Source organism: Herpailurus yagouaroundi, unplaced genomic scaffold, assembly GCF_014898765.1.
Source record: "Herpailurus yagouaroundi ecotype Mexico unplaced genomic scaffold, PumYag 250, whole genome shotgun sequence".
Lineage (NCBI taxonomy): Eukaryota > Metazoa > Chordata > Mammalia > Carnivora > Felidae > Herpailurus > Herpailurus yagouaroundi.
This window is the reverse complement of record NW_024412467.1, coordinates 22,958,808-22,976,778: the sequence shown is the minus strand read 5'-3', so window position 1 is coordinate 22,976,778 and position 17,971 is coordinate 22,958,808. Positions and strand designations below refer to the sequence as shown.

Below are 17,971 nucleotides of genomic sequence, written 5' to 3'. Positions count from 1 at the left end.
AAAAGAGCTATGATGGCCGTACATCATACTTTAGAGATTAGGTGTCAAGGAAATCATTACCATGGATGAAATTGCCCAGGAATGCATACGGTGAGAGGAGAACAGGCCATAGAAGGAGCCTGTCCCAGGTTGGGTTCGCCAGAAAGCAATTTCAGAGTTTAATCTGAATATTTTATTAGGGAGTACCCTTGGGATCAATACCCTTGCAGGGGAGTGAGAGGAAGTAGGAGTAGGCAGAGGAAGAAGGAAAAGCCTCAGTTGACCCTATGGGGACCTCTGAAGCTCATGTGGCTGTCAGAGTTGAGTGCATTGGGCTAAAGTGGCTGCATCTTTTTTCCCTTGCCCCCATCAGAGAGCCCCCACCACCCATCCCCCTCAGTCCCAGGAAAGACCTTGGGGCAAGACAGCTCTCAGTAGCAGAGGTAATCACTAAAGGATTGACTCTTGAAGGCCCTATGTTCCTAGCAGCTGGGCAACAATTCTTTCCTAGAAGGAGGATCTGCCCTTAGGCCAGAGTTACAGTTATCTGCTGTCACAACTGGGCAAGGGAGTACCAAGTGGCACCCAAGTAGGTCACCTGAGTGCCAGACAGTTTCCTCCCTGCCCCCACCTGGTGACAACAGCCCCATCTCCTCCTTATGATGAGGATGGAGACCCTCCCCCAGGATGGTGACTCTTCTTTTTGAGTTGCTGGGCTCTGGACACAGGGATGATTCTCCACCCTTGTAAATTACCATCTCTGAGCCTTTCTTTCTTCAGTGGGCAGCTTGTGGGTAGCACAGACTGTGTGAGGGGGCCATTGGCTCCCCTGGTTCTGAGCCCACTCTCCCACCTCTTCTGCTGTCTCATGTGACATCACATGCAAAGCCATGCTGGAGGATCACGCACTCTGTAAGCACTCAGATAATGGCACTGAGGCTCTGTGGACAGGAAGGGCAAACACATACCCACCACGTGGTTCTATTTCTGTCACAACAAATTGCTGGTCCTTCTGGGTGGAAAGAACCCAACATCCCCACCTTGCTATGTAGTGGTCAGTTCTCCTTGAGCAGTGGTGCTGCACATAACAGAGCGTCAGCCTGGGTCTCTGTGGGTAGGTAGGATGTTTGGTGATAGTAGCAAGAACAGCTTGGCAAGCAGAATTCCATGCTGTTGGCCCCACACAACCTCGCCTCTGTTACCGTGGCTATTTTGTGCATGGCCTGTTTACTGTACCAGCCTGGGTGGTGGGAGACAGGGGCTGTCATCAACTGGCTGTGTCACTTTGCCCACTCATGTTCTCTGCTGGGTCATAACACTCGTGATACAGGGATCTTCATACTTTGTGGGCCCTCTATCCACATGCCTCTTCCCCCGGCCTCCCTGTCCTATTCTCCGTCTTCCCATCTTTCCCACAGTTAACTGACTGGCCAGGCCAAGTCATTCCCCACTGCCCCTAAGTCTGTGTGCACTCTGACCTGGGGCTACTGCTCTGCCCACACGGCATGGATGACCAGGTGCACTGCCAGAGCGAGGCCGCATCACAGCTGTGCCCGTGTGTACCTTGCACCCACGCACTGACCCATCCCAAATCCAAGCTCTGGCTTTTATCTCATTCTTCGGCTATTCCTATGGGATCCTCCATGCAGCCATAGGTGCTAACTCAAGACAGGGCATTGGTGAAACAGAAGTGATAGTGACGTAAGGCATCAGTGTGATATTTTGTGGGATGTCTGGATAGTCTAGATCTCTTCAAATGACATTCTGACAGAGGGTGGAGATTAAACATGGTCTTGGATGGAACTGTATGTGACTATTGTCCATCTCATGTAAATGCAAACCGTTTCTGCTCCTCTTTTCTGATTGCAATAGAAAAGAATGCATTTCCCAAAGCTTTGGCCACATACTATGTACCTGAGGCCTTATTACATTGCTCTATCAAAGATATCACATCAGCTGCAATTGGGCCTGCTTCTTGGTTGAGTTTATCGTAGTCTATTGCCACCTTCCAGGATTCAACTGGGGAAGTAGAAATATGGTGAAGGCCACCACCATTGAATCCTCTGGATCCTTAGGGGTGGCACTAATTTCCACCATGCTCCCCTTGATGCAATATTGCTTGGCTGGGGCAGGGGCAGTTTCATAGGCTTCCACTTGGCTTTCTTCACTATGATAGCTCTTACCCCCCAGGTACAGGCCCCACCATGGGGATTGTGCCAACTTTCAACTATGCCTATTCCAATTATATATTCAGGGATTAGGCAAATGATCCCAGATGGGGCTGCAGACCAAATGGACCCTTGGCGGGACTCCATCTAATGTCTGGTTCCTGTATGCGCCCATTTTAGCAGGAAGACCAAGATGACACTTCAGATCTGCATATCTCAGTTCCAACTCTGACTCTTAAAATGCTCAGATCTTCCTGTTTCCCTAGCATAGTGTTACCTGAGTAAGTGACCTTCGGTCTCTTTGGGGGAGGGCTGGATAGTAATACTGTGTATACTTACTATGGTGTTGTGGGGGACCAGGACATGTCTTCAGTTATTGGGTTCTAGGTCTGGAAACTGAGCAAGGGACCATAAGATTTGACTGGGGTGACACACTCAGCATCCCAATCATCCATCCATAGTTTCCTCTGATGGTGTAAGGTGAATACAACTCTTGTAATCGGCCTCAGTTGAATCCGTGGGCACTGTGGAGCAAAAATGGCCCATCATAGTTGTCTTGCATTGGACTGAAATGGCCTGACCTCTATACTATTACCTCCATCAGTCATTGGATGTGAGCTGCCCTGGGAGGGGTATTCAAACTCCAAAAGAGGTGACAATAGGAGACTTTCTGCTAACAGCTTTTCCAGCAGCTGAGACAAGTCCTTTCCTGAAGGGGGATCTGGGTCATACATCTCAGAGCCCACCACTGACCCTTTGGAGAAGCCACCAAAGTTGACAGAATTCTTGAGGATGTGGAGAAAGACAGGTTCAGAGTACAGGTGGATAGATTAACCTTTGACAGGGGAGGAGAAACTCACTGTAATGGAGGGAGGAGAAGATGGCAAGAATGAGGTCAGATGAAGATAAGAGTAACCTCTGTTTTCTTTGTAAAATTAGAGGCAGCTTATCTGGTGAACTTGAGCTCGGGTAGGGTTAAGGCTTGAGGAGAATAGTCCTTAGAATAAATGAGAGAGGACACAGTCTAGGGACTGCAGGGTAATGTTTGAGGGGCAACTGATGTTGAGGGCCATGGCTGACTGTGACCCTCACCTGCTGGGTCAGGTGGTTTTCCCAGGGGTGCTCAATACCCTGACGTGGGTGCAGAGAGGGGTTCTCTTCCACCTGTGCTGGGTGCGTGTGGAGGAGAGCATCGAGGCAATAGGCTATTAACTAGTTGCCCAATTTCTCCAGACAGTTCTTCTGGATTCCTTAGATATAAATTCTCATTTTAAAAATTGTTTGTTGTCTAGGGGATGAAGCATTAGAGGGTGTTAGAGGTGAGATGTGGTGAGATCATCTGCTCCATTGGTTCCCATTTACCAATTTGTTCTTTTATGGATCTTGCTTTCTTTCATGATGCTTTCTTGTATCTATGAAATCTTTGTCTAATTAAAGGTCACAAAGGTTTCCTCTTACATTTTCCTCTGGAAGTTTTATAGTTTTAAATTTTATGTTTAGGTCTATGAACCACTCTGAGTTTGTTTTTGTGCATGGCGTGAAGTATAAACTGAGGTCCATTAGTAATTAAGGAAATGCAAATTAAAACCATAATGAGATACCACTACATGCCACTTAGAATGACTAAAATGAACAATCTTGATTATATCAAGTAGTTGGCATGGTTCTTGCTGTTTGATGGGGATGTGGAGGACCTAGAACTCCATACACAGATGGGAATGTACAATGGTATAATCACTATGGAAAACAGTTTGTCAGGTTCTTAAAAGGTTACACATACAGCTACTATATGATACAACCATTCTACTCCTAGGTCTTTATATATGAGAAGTGAAAGCATATGGGTAACGGCTTTAGTGTAATAACCCCAAACTGGAAACAGCCTAAATGAGCATCAGTGTGTGAAGGAATAAACAAAGAGTGGTGTGACCATATGATGGAATACTGCTCAGCAATAAAAAGAAATGAACTATTGATACACACAACAATGGATGGATCTCAAAGTAACTATGGTGAGTGAAAAGGCAGACAAAAATAATTGTAAATACTCTATGATTCCATTTATCTAAAACTCTCGAAAATTCAAACTAATCTGTAGTGACAAAATGCAGATTAGTGGTCATGGGCAGCAGGAAGGATTAAAGAGGGGCTTGAGGAAACCTCTGGGGCTGATGGACATGTTCACTATCTTGATTGTAGCCATGGTTTCACTGGTTGTACGTGTGTCAAAACTTCAATATATACACTTTAAATATGGGTAGTTATTGTATGTCAATTATATCTTAACAAAGCTGTTTAAAAAATTGACCTGAAAGTTAACTATTATAGTGCATCATTGCTAATTAGCAAATAGAATAGACCTGTAAAAATACTTAATCTTTTATTTTTTTTAACGTTTACTTATTTTTGAGAGAGAGAGGGCGTGCAGGGGAGGGGCAGAGAGAATGAGACAGAGGATCTGAAGCAGGCTCTATGCTGATAGCAGAGAGCCCAATGGGGGCTCAAACTCAGGCCCTCTGAGACCATGACCTGAACAGAAGTCAGATGCTTAAACCACTGGGCCACCCAGGCACCCCAGTACTTAACCTTTTAAATTTCAACTTAGTCAACTGAGACCTATTATTGATTTAAAAAGTAGGACTCTGATAGTTTTATTTTTTTTTATTTTTAATTTTTTTTTAACATTTATTTATTTTTGAGACAGAGAGAGATAGAGCATGAACGGGGTGGGTCAGAGAGAGAGGGAGACCCAGAATCCGAAACAGGCTCCAGGCTCTGAGCTGTCAGCACAGAGCCCGACGCGGGGCTCGAACTCACTGGCCGCGAGATCCTGACCTGAGCTGAAGTCGGACGCCCAACCGACTGAGCCACCCAGGCACCCCTGGACTCTGATAGTTTTGATGTAAAACCCAAGGGCCTATTGTAACAGAATCTGACAAAATGGGTCCTGCTTGCTTTTACCATAAACATTCTCTTATATTGCAGGCTTCCTTATTTCAACTCTGCAATGTCCAATTAACGGGTTCTTTAGCAGGCGTTATAATGGCCACCACTGATGGTGCTTCCTACATAGAGACTCATGCTTTCTACTCCTCTGAAAGTTACCTATTCTTATTTTCGTTTTGCCTATGAGGAAGCTGAGTCTCAGAAAAGTTAAAAGGTCACCCCAAGGCCCAGGCTTGCCCAAGACTACAAACCTCAGGGGGTCTGAGTTCAATCAAGAGTTCCAGCCCAGCCTCCTGCCAATTTAGTTGACTCAACTTTTAGAGGCTTTCTCCCAATATTGCTGCCTTTCTCAAAGCCTAGCTGCATTCAAGGCTTCCCTGAAGGTACAGGGCTGCTAGGGGAGGAGGATTTTGGTAAACCAAACCTAAGACGGTGTGAGGGGAGGCGGCTGCGCTATGAGCGCTTAAGGCACTAATTTAAAAGCGGTTGTCTCCGAAGGGCTGTGAGTCAGGACTTGGGAAGACGAGGCAGCTAGCTCCAGCCCTTGAATGCTACTCATCGAACACTAATTGGGGTGAAGGAGGGAAGGAACAAGCAAGGGCGGGTTCTGCCAGGCGCCCGCAGACTCCCTAAGGTCACCGCCGGACACCCGCCCAGCCCTGCTGCTGAGGACCGCGGGTTTTCAGTAGACCCGGTCGCGGGGAGACGCCGGCTGGCAGCGGAGCCAGGGCCCGGCCTACTCGGCGTTTTCTAGCCGCCCACCCCCGCCCACCCCCGGCCCCGCCTACGTCCCGGGCTAGCCCCGCCTTCTCCCCCGGACCGAAAGCGAAAGCGCGCTCGACCTCTCGTCGCTCGCTTGCTTGGGTCTGGCCCGGCCGACGAAGGCAGCGGGACCGGAGTCTCGGCGTTTGCGGGCGTGGGCCCGCCGGGCGGCATGGACGGGCCGCGGGCCGCCGCTGGCGGGGACGTCTCCCTGCACAACTTCAGCGCGAGGCTGTGGGAGCAGCTCGTCCACTTCCACGTCATGCGGCTGACGGACTCGCTTTTCCTGTGGGTGGGGGCCACGCCTCACCTGCGCAACCTCGCGGTGGCCATGTGCAATCGCTACGTGAGTGCGGGTCGGGAGGGGGCGGAGGCTGGGGGAAGGACTGGGAATGCCGGCCGGCGTGGAAGGTTGGGGTGCTAGGGGTCGGGCGGGTATGGGGGCGGGGGCTGGGAGGCAAGGTGACTGAGGGTCCAGGCACGTGACTGAGGGTCCAGGCACGCGCCTGGTGCCCGCCCGGAATAGTGGGGGTTGTAGTTCCCTAATTGTGCCCTCAGTCTTTCCTGGGCCCACGGGGCCTCGGGGCTCTCCGGAACTCTTCCTGTGATGTCTTAAGGAACCGGGGTTCTGGCCTGCACCATCCGTGGGGAGCCGAATGCCGTCGGCCGGGCGTGGGCCCCCAGGCGATCCCCGCCGATCCCTTCCTCCTCTATCTTTAAGGCGGGCGCCCCTCTGCTGGCTCCTCGAGCCCCGCTCAGTAGTTGGAATGTTCAGGGCTTTGTCGTGGGACTTCTGTCTGGTCACACTCCTCCTCCCCCTCCCGGAGGATGGTATCCACCTCTTAGTTTTCCTGCCATCTCTGTATTGAACACACCTAATTTTCTTTGTTTCCAGTACAGACCTCGGACTCCTGTGTCTCCACCTGAAAGTCTGATAGGCATCTCACACTAGACATATTTTAAGATCCAACTCCTTCCTCCCCGCCCAACCCCCCCCCCCACCCGCTACTTCTAAGGTGCTGCTTTTTTTTTAAAATATGAAATTTATTGTCAAATTGGTTTCCATGAAATACCCAGTGCTCATCCCAACAGGTGCCCTCTTCAATGCCCATCACCCACTTACCCCCCAACCCCCATCAACCCTCAGTTTATTCTCAGTATTTAAAAGAGTCTCTTATGGTTTGCCTCCTTTCCTCTCTGTAACTTTTTTCCCTCCTTCTCCCCCTTGGTCTTCTGTTGAGTTTCTCAGGATCCACATATGAGTGAAAACATAGGGTATCTGTCTTTCTCTGCCTGACTTATTTCCCTTATAACACTCTCCAGTTCCGTCCATGTTGCTACAAGTGGCCAGATTTCATTGTTTCTCATTGCCAAGTAGTATTGTGTTGTATATATAAACCACATCTTTATCCATTCGTCAGTTGATGGACATTTAGGTTCTTTCCATAATTTGGCTATTGTTGAAAGTGCTGCTGTGCATCAGCACCCCTGTATTCCTTAGGTAAATTCCTAGCAGCGCTATTGCTGGGTCATAGGGTAGATTTATTTTTAATTTTTTGAGGAACCTCCACACTGTTTTCCAGAGCGGCTGCACCAGTTTGCATTCCCACTGACAGTGCAAGAGGATTCCTGTTTCTCCACATCCTCTCCAGCATCTATAGTCTCCTGATTTGTTCATTTTAGCCACTCTGACTGGCGTGAGGTGATATCTGAGTGTGGTTTTGATTTGTATTTCCCTGATGAGGAGTGACATTGAGCATCTTTTCATGTGCCTGTTGGCTATCTGGATGTTTTCTTTAGAAAAGTAAGACCTAACTCTTAACCTCTTCCCTCAGACCTGCTTCTTTCACAGCCAGCCCATCTGTTGTTGTGGAAACTCCATTCGAACCTTGATTACTCTCCCACTCTCCCCATGGCGAGTGTCAGTGAATCTGTAGGCACTGCCGTCCATCAACACGTAGGGGGAATCCAACCACCCTGTTGGCCTGGCTGGGTCAGTGAAAGAATTCACCCAAGGCAGAACAAAGGAGGTAGAAGTTTATTGAATACACCACAAGGGAGCTGGGGGAAGGACAGCAAGGGAGAGACTGCCTGGAGGCAGTGGTGAGGGGCTGTAGTTAAGGGGGTGTGGGTTCTAATGGAATTTTCCTTTTTTGGTACCTGTGTTACGGAACCAGGCTGGAACCCTGGCGGAAAAACCAAGCGGCACTAGGAGATCTTTGTGGATTGGAGATCATTATTTCACACCAGTGTTCTCAGAGGAGACTGTTTCTCCAAAGGTCTGAGCCCGGAATGCAAGTGAGGAGGGTAATTTATAGCCGCCAGCTTCCATATCTGTGGGGGTTTTCGTGCACACAGCAAAGGAGGAAGAACCTGGAGGAGGGGTCTCTAAGCAGGAGACCAGAGTTTGTTTTAGTTCCTTTGGCCATCTTTGGCGTACTTTATTCACTTCTCCAACACCTGTGCCCAAGTGTAAGTAACCCACCCATTGGTCAGCTAGGACTTAAGGATATTTTGAGGTGGGTCACCTAATGGGCCTGTTTGTATTCAGCCAAGGGGTTGGAGGGCACTGTGGGCCTTTCTATCTTACTCAGGTTTCCATTGTTCAAGTTGGTTGCCTAAAAGGTTGCTTACACACCTCTCACCTCCTTTCCAGCCTGCCCTCGGTGAAGCCCGCAGCATCTCCTTTCCTCCTAGCCTGATTCCCCCTTTGCTGTTTGTGTTCATTTCTTAGAGCTGCTGTGACACAGTGCCACAAACTGGGGGGCTTAAACCAACCAAGATCTATTCCCTCACAGTTCTGGAGGCCAGAAGTCCAAAGTCAAGGTGTCGGCAGGGCTGGTTCCTTCTGATGGCTCGTAGGGAGAAATCTTCCCATGCCTCTCCCGTCTTCTGGTGTTGGGGGCAATCCTGGCATTCCTTGGCTTGTGGCTTCATCACTCAGATCTCTGCCTGTGGTGTCACTGGCCATCTTCTCTGTGTGTTTCTCTGTGTGTTTTCTTGTAAAGACCCCAGTCATAATAGATTAAGGGTCCACCCTATTCCATTATGACCTCATCTTAACTTACATCTCTGCAAAGACCCTATTTCCAGTAAAGTCACATTCACAAGTGCTAAGGGTTAGGATGTGGACTTTTCTTTTTGGAGGACACAGTTCAGCCCACAACACTGCCATGTGGCTAGTTCCCTGCAGGGCAGCAGACGGCAGTCAGATACTGTCATCCTTCTGCCGCAGACCTTTCAAGAGGTAACCTCAGAGTACAGGTCAGAGACTTTACAGTAACCCTTTAGGCTCTGCTACCTGGTAGAGCTCCCCTGCTACTGCCTTCCTCCCTGCTTTAGTACATGGGCATGCCCCAGTGTTGCTTCCTCTGCAGTTTATTGTCAGTATCCATGGTGGAGGTGAGGTTTGTCTGGTTTAGGAGTAGCCTGGCAAGCTGCTCATTAAATCATTGCTGAATGAAACAATGAGGCCCCCCTGGAGGAACTCTGGGTTTGCTAGGGAGGGCTACCAGTAGTAACCTGCAGCCTGGCAGACTGTAAGGATTGTAATCTCTAAGGGGCCCTTGGGGTGGTGGGCAATCAGAGGAGAGAGCCATCAGGCAGGACCTGGGCAAGGCTTCGGGAAGGAGACAGCCTCTGAATGGGACCTCTGGATGTCTTCACATAGTGTCCTTCTTCTTCCCTTTCCCTTCTTGCTGTTCTTTTCCTGGGTGGGTTTTCTTTGATTTCTTTTCTGGTGGGTACCCGCAGCTGGGCCTTTGGGCAGGTGGCAGTTCCATGTCTTCTTTCATTGGAGGGGAGAGGTAGAGGGTCTGCGGGGGCACAGGGTGATGGATACGGTGGTGTGTTTGGAGCTTGTGGTGCCCTGGAACCTCCTTCTTTCATAGTCCTAAGGCTATAGTCATAGACAGTGGGTTAGGCTGTGGGTCACATGGGGCCCAGGACTGCTCATTAGTAAAACCAGGCATTGCTTCCTTGAGTCAATTTCAGGATTCCTCCTGTGGGCTGCTTTGGTGCAGTTTGGCAGTCTGACCGTTTGGTAGTCATAGTTCCTAGAAGGGTGTATTCCTCAAATGGAAACTCACATTCCAGGAAGATCAGGTAGGAAAAGGAAAAGGGGCCAGTCTCAGTTACCAGACCTGTCAGAAGTTCATTCCCCACTTATTGGCCACCTTGTGTACCTGTACATTGTCCTTCAGGAACAGAGCACCCAGCCAACCGGAGAGAAGTGTAGACCATAGCTTACAGCAGGAAACACAGGATTTCTGTGGAATAGGGCTTGGCAAACCAGGACCTACAGGCTGGCCTGCTGCCAGTCTACTTTTGTAACAAAGTTTTATTGGAACATAGATCTGCCCATCCATTCACTAATGTCTGTCAGAGCTTTTGTAATTTGATAGCAGCATCAAACAGTTACAACTGGACCTTCTCCATAAAAAACTAAATGATTTAGGGGCGCCTGGGTGGCTCAGTCGGTAAAGTGTCAGACTTCAGCTCAGGTCATGATCTCGTGGTTTATGAGTTCTAGCCCCTCATCGGGCCCTGTGCTGACAGCTCAGAGCCTGGAACCTGCTTCAAATTCTGTCTCCCTCTCTCTCTGCCCCTCCCCCACTCGTGCTTTGTTTCTCTCACTGTCAAAAATAAATAGAAACATTTAAAAAAAGCAACAACAACAACAAAAACCTAAACGATTTACCCTCTGGCCCTTCCTAGGAAAAGGTTGTTGGCCCATTCATGGAGGATGGCACCAAAGGGTCTGTGATGTCTCCTCCCTCCTCCCTTTCCCCTCTACCCCTACACGCAAGACAAGACCATCTACAACAAAATCACATGCCCTGCTTTTCTTCCAGCTGGCCCCACGTGGTCTGTTTGTGGCACCACGAGAGGCTTTAGAACAAGGGTGATACAGATTCCCCCAACATGATGGAGGCTGGCCTGAGACCAGGGAAAAGGGGACATGGGGCCCTATTTGCTCAGGTAATTTAGCATGTGTTGGGCCCACTTGGTGCCCCATCCACAGTAAAACCGTCTAGGCCTATGTGTGCCTGGGAGACCAGTTGGGTGCAGTATGATTTTGGAAATAACGAAGTACTAAGGGTAACAATATGGAGTTTTTAGTTTTGTTTTTGGTGGGAAATGACCACCTTGTTAAGGTAGATTTTCTAGAGTTTAGATACTATTAGCATAGAGCTGAATGTTGAACTTGGACTTTGTAAACAGCATATTCATTAAGATCATGTTTTTGTTATCTTTTCAACAAAAAAGCTTGCAGTAAATGCTTTTGTTCTCACCCTGTGTTTTTTGATCATCTCTTATAGACCTGAACAAGTTCTCTCTCCTTTTGAAGTGACTTTGAACCCCTAGGAGACAAAGAGCAGTCTCTGATCCATGCTTTACTCACAGTATCTGGCACACAGCAGGTGTTTGTTCAGTTCACCTGTCTCTACCTGGACAGTGTGGGGGGATGGGCACCAACCCCAGAGCCTTTGGTGGCAGAAGCTTATTCTTTTAAAAATCTTGCCTCTGTACTGAGGCTGTTTCTTTTAGAAGTCTAATATTTTGATAGAAGTAAGTTTGACCATATTATAAGTTAGTGATTTTTTTTCTCCTAAGCTAGGTAGGAAGTTTAATGGTAAGGGGAGTTACTTCCAAAAGTAATTGGATGGGGCGCCTGGGTGGCTCAGTCAGTTAAGCGTTTGTCTCTTGATTTCGGCTCAGGTCATGATCTCCTGGTTTATGAGTTTGAGCCCCTCATTGAACTTTGGGCTGACAGTGTGGAGCCTGCTTGGGATTCTCTCTCTCTGTCTCTCCCTCCCTCCCTCCCTCCCTCCCTCCCTCCCTCCTTCCCTCCCACTTTCTCTCTCTCTCTCTCTCTCTCTCTCTCAAAATAAACAAACAAGCAAAACCCCAAAGTAATTGGAAATAAGATTTCTTCTAAATTTCAGAAGGGCCACATTTATTTATCTTTAGTTTTATTGCTTCTTATCTGAAATGAGGATTGGCCAAACATAATCTGATGTTCCTTTATTCGTTATTTGGACCCTGATGACTGATGTCCTTTTGCAAACTCCTAGGGCCCTTGTTGACCTTGAAGAGCATAGACCCCTTCAGGGGCATGGAGCCGTGTGCTCTCTTACAGGTCTGGATGAGGAGATTGGCGTCCTGCCTTCTCCGTTGATGCCTGACTTGCAGGCTAGAGGGACCTGGTAGCAGTGGCACCCAGACTCTGTGACGAGCTTTCCTCTGTGCCCTTAATGATCTCTTGGTGGTAATGTTGCCCTTCAGCATGCTTTGGGGCTTCCAACCCTAAAACAAGCCTTTTGTGTAAAGTAAGTCTTATAGCTTATTAACAGCACTGTGATGCCAGCTTCAAGTGACTGCTCTTCGTCTGTCCTAGCTCTGTGACATCACATACAGTAGAGGGTTAACCGACCTGGCTGTTGACACAGATGCCAGACCTTCCTCCTCTTGGTAAAAGTGTCTAACCTACCAGAACCTGCCATTGCCAGGAAGGATGAGTCAGAAGCTACAGAAGTTTGGCCGATGGAGAAGCAGCATTGTTTTCTTTGTTTCTTTTTAGGATTCCATCCCCGTGTCTACCTCCCTCCTCGGAGACACTTCTGATACGACCTCCTCTGGCCTTGCCCAGCGCTTAGGTACGTGCCCACGGCTGGTGCTGCAGGAGCAGCTGGGTGGGGACCTCGCTGTTTAATGGAACCATGAGGCCGGTGACTTTAGAAGGAAAGAATCCTTGTATTGAGAGATGAGCACAAAGAAGCCCTCCTTCTTTAAGGAGGGCTTGTCCATGCCCTTGACCATGACCACTGTCTCAGGGCCAGCATGTTCTTAAGGGCCTCCCACATCATGCCTTGGCTGCTTTGCAAGCTGATGAATGACAAGGTGATTCAGTTCCCTCCTGTAAACACATTACCTCCTCGTGGGAGGAGAGTGTGAGTGGTGCCCACGGTACCTATCAGGCAGTGGCTCCGGGTAGCCGCCTGGTGATTCAGGAGGCCCCGGGCAGCCGCCTGCCAGCACTGCACAGGAGGGATTGTCCTTGTTCAGAGATCGTAAGAGGGGAGGCTGGCCTGACCTGAGTGTGGCATGGAGGGTGGTGAGCAAGAACGAGAGGTTAAAAGCTCCACCCTCTCCCGGGCCCCAAACACATACTTTCTGGAAATACCCAGATAGTTGGGGTCAGGATGGTATGTGTTCTGCCCTCTGCCAGTGCTCAGTCGCCACGTCTCCCAGCGCACCTGGAGACATGGGACAGCCGGGCAACCTCTGTCTCCTCCTCGGGCATCGTGTTCACCAGTGCTCCCTGTCGGTTCGGTTCCAGAGCCCATTATGGGGCCCCATGTCCTGGTGCTGGGGTGTACAGTGGCTGAGGTCTGGGTCCTGACTTTAAGAAGCTTCTGGTTTAGTGGCACTGACATTTCTATCAACCTATCTCTGCTTAGTGGAAGTTTATATGCTGGTCACTCAGGGAGGCAACTGGGTGAACAGCACAGCCACACACTGGAGGCGGGGTGGGGGAGGAGGGGGCGGGGTGAGGACTGGTCATTCTAGACTTGCCACTCTGAGTTCTGTGTGTGAGGAGGGCCAACCACGAGGGCAGCTGTGGCATTTTAGGAACATCTACTGTACCTTTTTAGAGAAACGTGGCTACTAACTAGTGTGCACTAGTAACCAAACTAGTAAGTTCTGGTAACTTGTTATTAGGAAGTAATTTTACATTTACAGAAAATTTGCCCCAAAGATACAGGGAATTTCTGCTTAGCCTTCGCCTAGATTCCCAGTTGCTCTCATTCCCTGTGTTGATACTATTTTTTTTCTGAACCACGTGAAGTTAGTTGACGACAAGATGCCCTTGGCTTCTACGTGCATCACTCTGTGTTTACCAGCGTTGAAGGGCTGACACACGTAATATCGTATAGACCACTGCATGCCCTGCCTGGTCAGATGAAGACGTGGGAGAGTGTTCATGTTTATAGGATCACCCCAGTGTGAGAGACGGATTCTGGTAGAGGATGGCGGGGGCTTGTTTGCTGTGCCACGAATAAATTGTTTATGCCAATAAAGTAAGATGGGCCCAAGGGTACCCTTGAGATCAAAGCCTAGGAGCAGTTTGTATGCAACAAACTATTATTTTTTTTTAGTTTTGTGCAAATTTAACAAATATTTTTCCTATGTGGTTTCCATCAATTTATAATAATCTGTATAAATTGTGACAGAACATAGACAAAATAAGTCCTCACCAACTTATTATTAAACTCAGATATTAACGAAGGGTCCCTCCTGCCTTGTTATCAGCAAAACCTGGCAGTCCTGAGTCCTGAGTCCCAGCAAGGACAGGCACACAGAAAAAGCTGGAAAAGTCAGTGGTATGATGTGGCTGGGTCTGGTGATGCACTAGTGCTGGGGTCACCAGGGGGCTGTCCAGCACTGCCCTTCCCTGTTCTGGTCATCTCGAGCTTAGGTCTGGACCCTGCCGTTGAAAATACATTGTTTGTGTAGAGGGGTAATGAGAAGAGAGAAGCATCCTGAAACAGTATCTTTTTTTGTTTGTTTGTTTTTAACTTTTTTAAATGTTTATTTATTTTTGAGAGAGAGAGAGAGAGAGACACAGCATGAGTGGGGAGGGGCAGAGAGAGAGAGGGAGGCAGAATCTGAAGCAGGCTCCAGGCTCTGAGCTGTCAGTGTGGAGCCCAACATGGGGCTTGAACTCAAACTGTGAGGTCATGACCTGAGCCGAAGTTGGATGCTTAACTGACTGAGCCACCCAGGCGCTCCCTGAAACGGTATCTTATATGGAGGATGAAAGGAAGTAGAAAAAGAGAAGATCTAGTGGGTTCAGAGTAACCCCAGAAGCATTGGAGGGCTTTGGTGTGCATGGGGACGCCCTTATTCTGTGCAGCACAGAGGGCACAGCTGGGTCTGCTGGGTGAACAGTGCAGGCAGATAGTTTTGCTCCCTGTAAGAGCCTGTCTGAGCAAGTAGAGTGATTGCCCCCCCCCCCCCCCTTCTGGGGACAAGGAATTTCCTGCCACCCAACAAGAGTAGGCCGAGTGGGCTGTGACTTGACAGATGCCAACCTCACCTCACCTCACCTCACCTCACCTCACCTCACCTCACCTCACCGTGTTTTCACCTTTGATGACAGGGCTGGCATGGTCATCTGATGTCTGTGGGCTGGGGGAGGGCGGGTGGGTGTCTCTGTGGGGAGTAGGAGTTTGCACTTGGCCTGTGTGTGTGGTGAGGCCAGGTTGAGTGAGGAGGCGTCATCACTGGTGTGGTCGATATTTAACTGGTTTAGGCTTACTGCCTGAATTGCCTTCAGGATAGGTCTTTCTGATTCTGGGCATGTGACTGTGCTTGATTTTTGTAGTTGGAGCAGTACATCCCAACTGTTGGTTCTGTAGAAAGGGTCAAAATGTCTCTTCAACATCAAGTTGAAAGTCCTACATTTGTGTGTATATGCACACAATATGTGCATGTAAGTGTGTGTTATATAAATGTACAGAAATGTAGCCCCAGGATTATCCCTGGGAAAAGACTGGAATTGGTAGAGAGGGTGGTACTGAAGGAGAAATTAAGTATTTTAAATACTTTGGTATTATCTGTATTTTAAAAAAGTGAAAAAAAAATCCACAAAGAAACCAAACCAACTTTTTAAGTAGAATAGTGGATTAGCGCTTGGATCCCCTGGAGGGCTTGTGAAGCAGGTTGCTGGCCCCACCCCCTGCTTCCGGGATGGGGGCCTGAGAATCTGCAGCTCTAACAAGCTCTCAGGTGCTGCTGCTGAGGTGGGGCCATGCTTGGAGAACCACTGTGGCAGAGAGCAGGAGGGGGTCTCAATGACTGTAGTCTGCATTTGTGGCCGCTGCTGGGGAAGAGCATTACAGATTAGATCCACCTTCTCTCCCTGCGACCTCGCTGTCTTGTCCCAGGCATCTCTCTGCTGTGAGGTAGGTGTGAGGTGCACACAGCCTCCAGGCTTTTCAGTCACGTCTGTGCCAATGTTTTCTCTTTTTAGCCAGGAAGACCAACAAACAAGTGTTTGTCAGCTATAACCTTCAAAACACGGACAGTAACTTCGCATTACTTGTAGAAAACAGGATCAAGGAAGAAATGGAGGCTTTTCCGGAAAAGTTCTAGGCAGAGTGGCAGAAGTGAGGATTTGTAGCTTATGTACAATGTACATTTAAATAAATGGATTGAATTTCACTGTTTGTCATTAGGTTCATGTATGTGTTGACGTTTTGTTTTTAAAGGGTTAATCTTCCTAACTTTCCTTCTTCCCCCTCACCAGCTTGTGGGCCAAAGGCTACAATTGATCAGCTTGGGGGAGGAGAAAAGCAAAATGGGCGGGTGGGGTTCCCCTTGTGACCGCTCAGTACTAGGGAGCTTGGGTAAAAAATGGGATTTTGGGGCCCCTTCGGTGGCTCAGTTGGTTATGTGTCCAACTTCGGCTCAGGTCATGATCTCACGGTCCGTGGGATCGAGCCCCACATCAGGCTCTGTGCTGACAGCTCAGAGCCTGGAGCTTGCTTCGGATTCTGTGTCTCCCTTTCTCTCTCTGCCCCTCCCCAACTTACGCTCTGTCTCTTTCCATCTCTCAAAAATGAATAAATGTTAAAAAAAATTTTTTTTAAATAAAATAAAAAGGGATTTTGTTGGAACTGATAATTTAGGAAGGAGGTAAATTAGTTATGACCCTGCTGTGTACATTCCCAATTAGAATTAAGGTAATAAGTCTTTGTGCTTCACATTATGTTCTTCCTGTCCCATTCTGGCTGAGCCTTTTCCCAGCATGGCTCCTCCTGCCGTGTTCTCCCTTGGGCCTGGGTCCAGTCCTGCCTCACACTGCTCACTGGATTTATGGACTGGGTGAAGTTCTAACTTCTCTGGGCCCTGTTTCCTCACCTGTAAATCAAGAATAATCTCTGCCTTGACTGGGTTGTTGTTAGGATTAAGTACACCTACATGTTTTGCAGACTCTGTGAGTGCCCTCACAATTTAGATGTCAGTTATTGTATTTACCCACTTCATTTTTATGGATCCAAATGCTTTAGTTCCTCCTTGCTCTTCTTGCTATCACTTTCTTTTCTCCCAAGTCCTAAGAACCTGCTTTGGCTACCTTCGATCTGTAGCCCTTTCCTGCCTGCCACATGTAGTGGATTCCGGACTTTCTAGTTTCCCACACTACACATTTTCTTTCACACTCTTTTCTAAAAGCCAGTATTTCATGGGTCAGTGGCTCCTAACCCCAGCTTCACATCTGAATCCCTGGGGGTGGCCTTCACAGATTGCCCATGCCTGACCTTCCCCAGAGGTTCAGATGGCCTGCGGCCCAGGTTTTGGTGGAGTTGGAAAGCTCCCCACAATGTTGCTCTGCAGAGGCAGGGTTGAGGACCCCTGGCAAAGGATTTTCTAATTTTCAGGGTCCATGTGGACCCCTTTTGTTGCTAGAGGCAGATAGTTGAGGGCCCTGTAACATGTTTCATGCAGTGGCAAAAGTCTCGTACTGAGCTAGTAGGCAACCAGGGGTGGGTACACTCTGGCCAGGGCATAAAGGCACTTGAGAGGAGCCGATCTGGGGTTTAAGACACTTGCCTCCTTTGCAGACTTCCTGTGCTAATGTCGAAGGCCTCGGCCACATGGTAGGTTGCAAGCACGGTGGGCCCCTCTCTAAGAAGAGTAAGTAACACAAAATCAGGGATATGGAGAGAAGAGTTTGGTATAAATACTTTATTAAAGAAATAGTGTTTTCTTGTTAAAATACTACATTAAAGAGAGTTTGGGTTATCAGTCTTTCCTCCCAGAATCACAGTGTAAGAGAGTCATTTCTTGACCTCTCTAGGGACTGTCAGGCCACAGAATAGGACATCGACACACAAGAGAAAAGAACTCTCCAATTTCCTGATGGCTCCCGTTTCTCAGGTGGTTTGAGAATATCACTAAGTGAACAGTTTGTGTTTACTCCAATCTCTGCCTCTGCCTGCCTTTTAAGACTAGGACCCTGCAAGCGAGGTAAGAGGCCACCCGCTGTCCCCTCAGGGTGAGAGTAAAGACTCGGTTTACAGAGGCGCTGAAGTAGGGACAGTGAGAGC

At 48.5% G+C, this 17,971-nt stretch overlaps 1 protein-coding gene across 2 annotated transcripts; it reads left to right on the top strand.

Moving 5' to 3' along the window:
* The first annotated feature begins 5,902 nt into the window (after window positions 1–5,902).
* PSMG4 (proteasome assembly chaperone 4) lies at window positions 5,903–16,085 on the top strand. Of its 2 annotated transcripts, XM_040460432.1 has the most exons (4): window positions 5,903–6,201; window positions 12,256–12,329; window positions 12,439–12,514; window positions 15,895–15,910. In XM_040460432.1, the coding sequence occupies exons 1-3, from the start codon at window positions 6,028–6,030 to the stop codon at window positions 12,512–12,514; spliced, it is 324 nt and encodes a 107-aa protein (XP_040316366.1). In that variant the 5' UTR covers window positions 5,903–6,027; the 3' UTR covers window positions 15,895–15,910. The 2 variants fall into 2 exon arrangements, with proteins under 2 accessions (XP_040316366.1, XP_040316365.1); XM_040460431.1 differs by lacking the exon at window positions 12,256–12,329 and having other exon boundaries at window positions 5,940–6,201; window positions 15,895–16,085.
* Window positions 16,086–17,971: the final 1,886 nt, after the last annotated feature.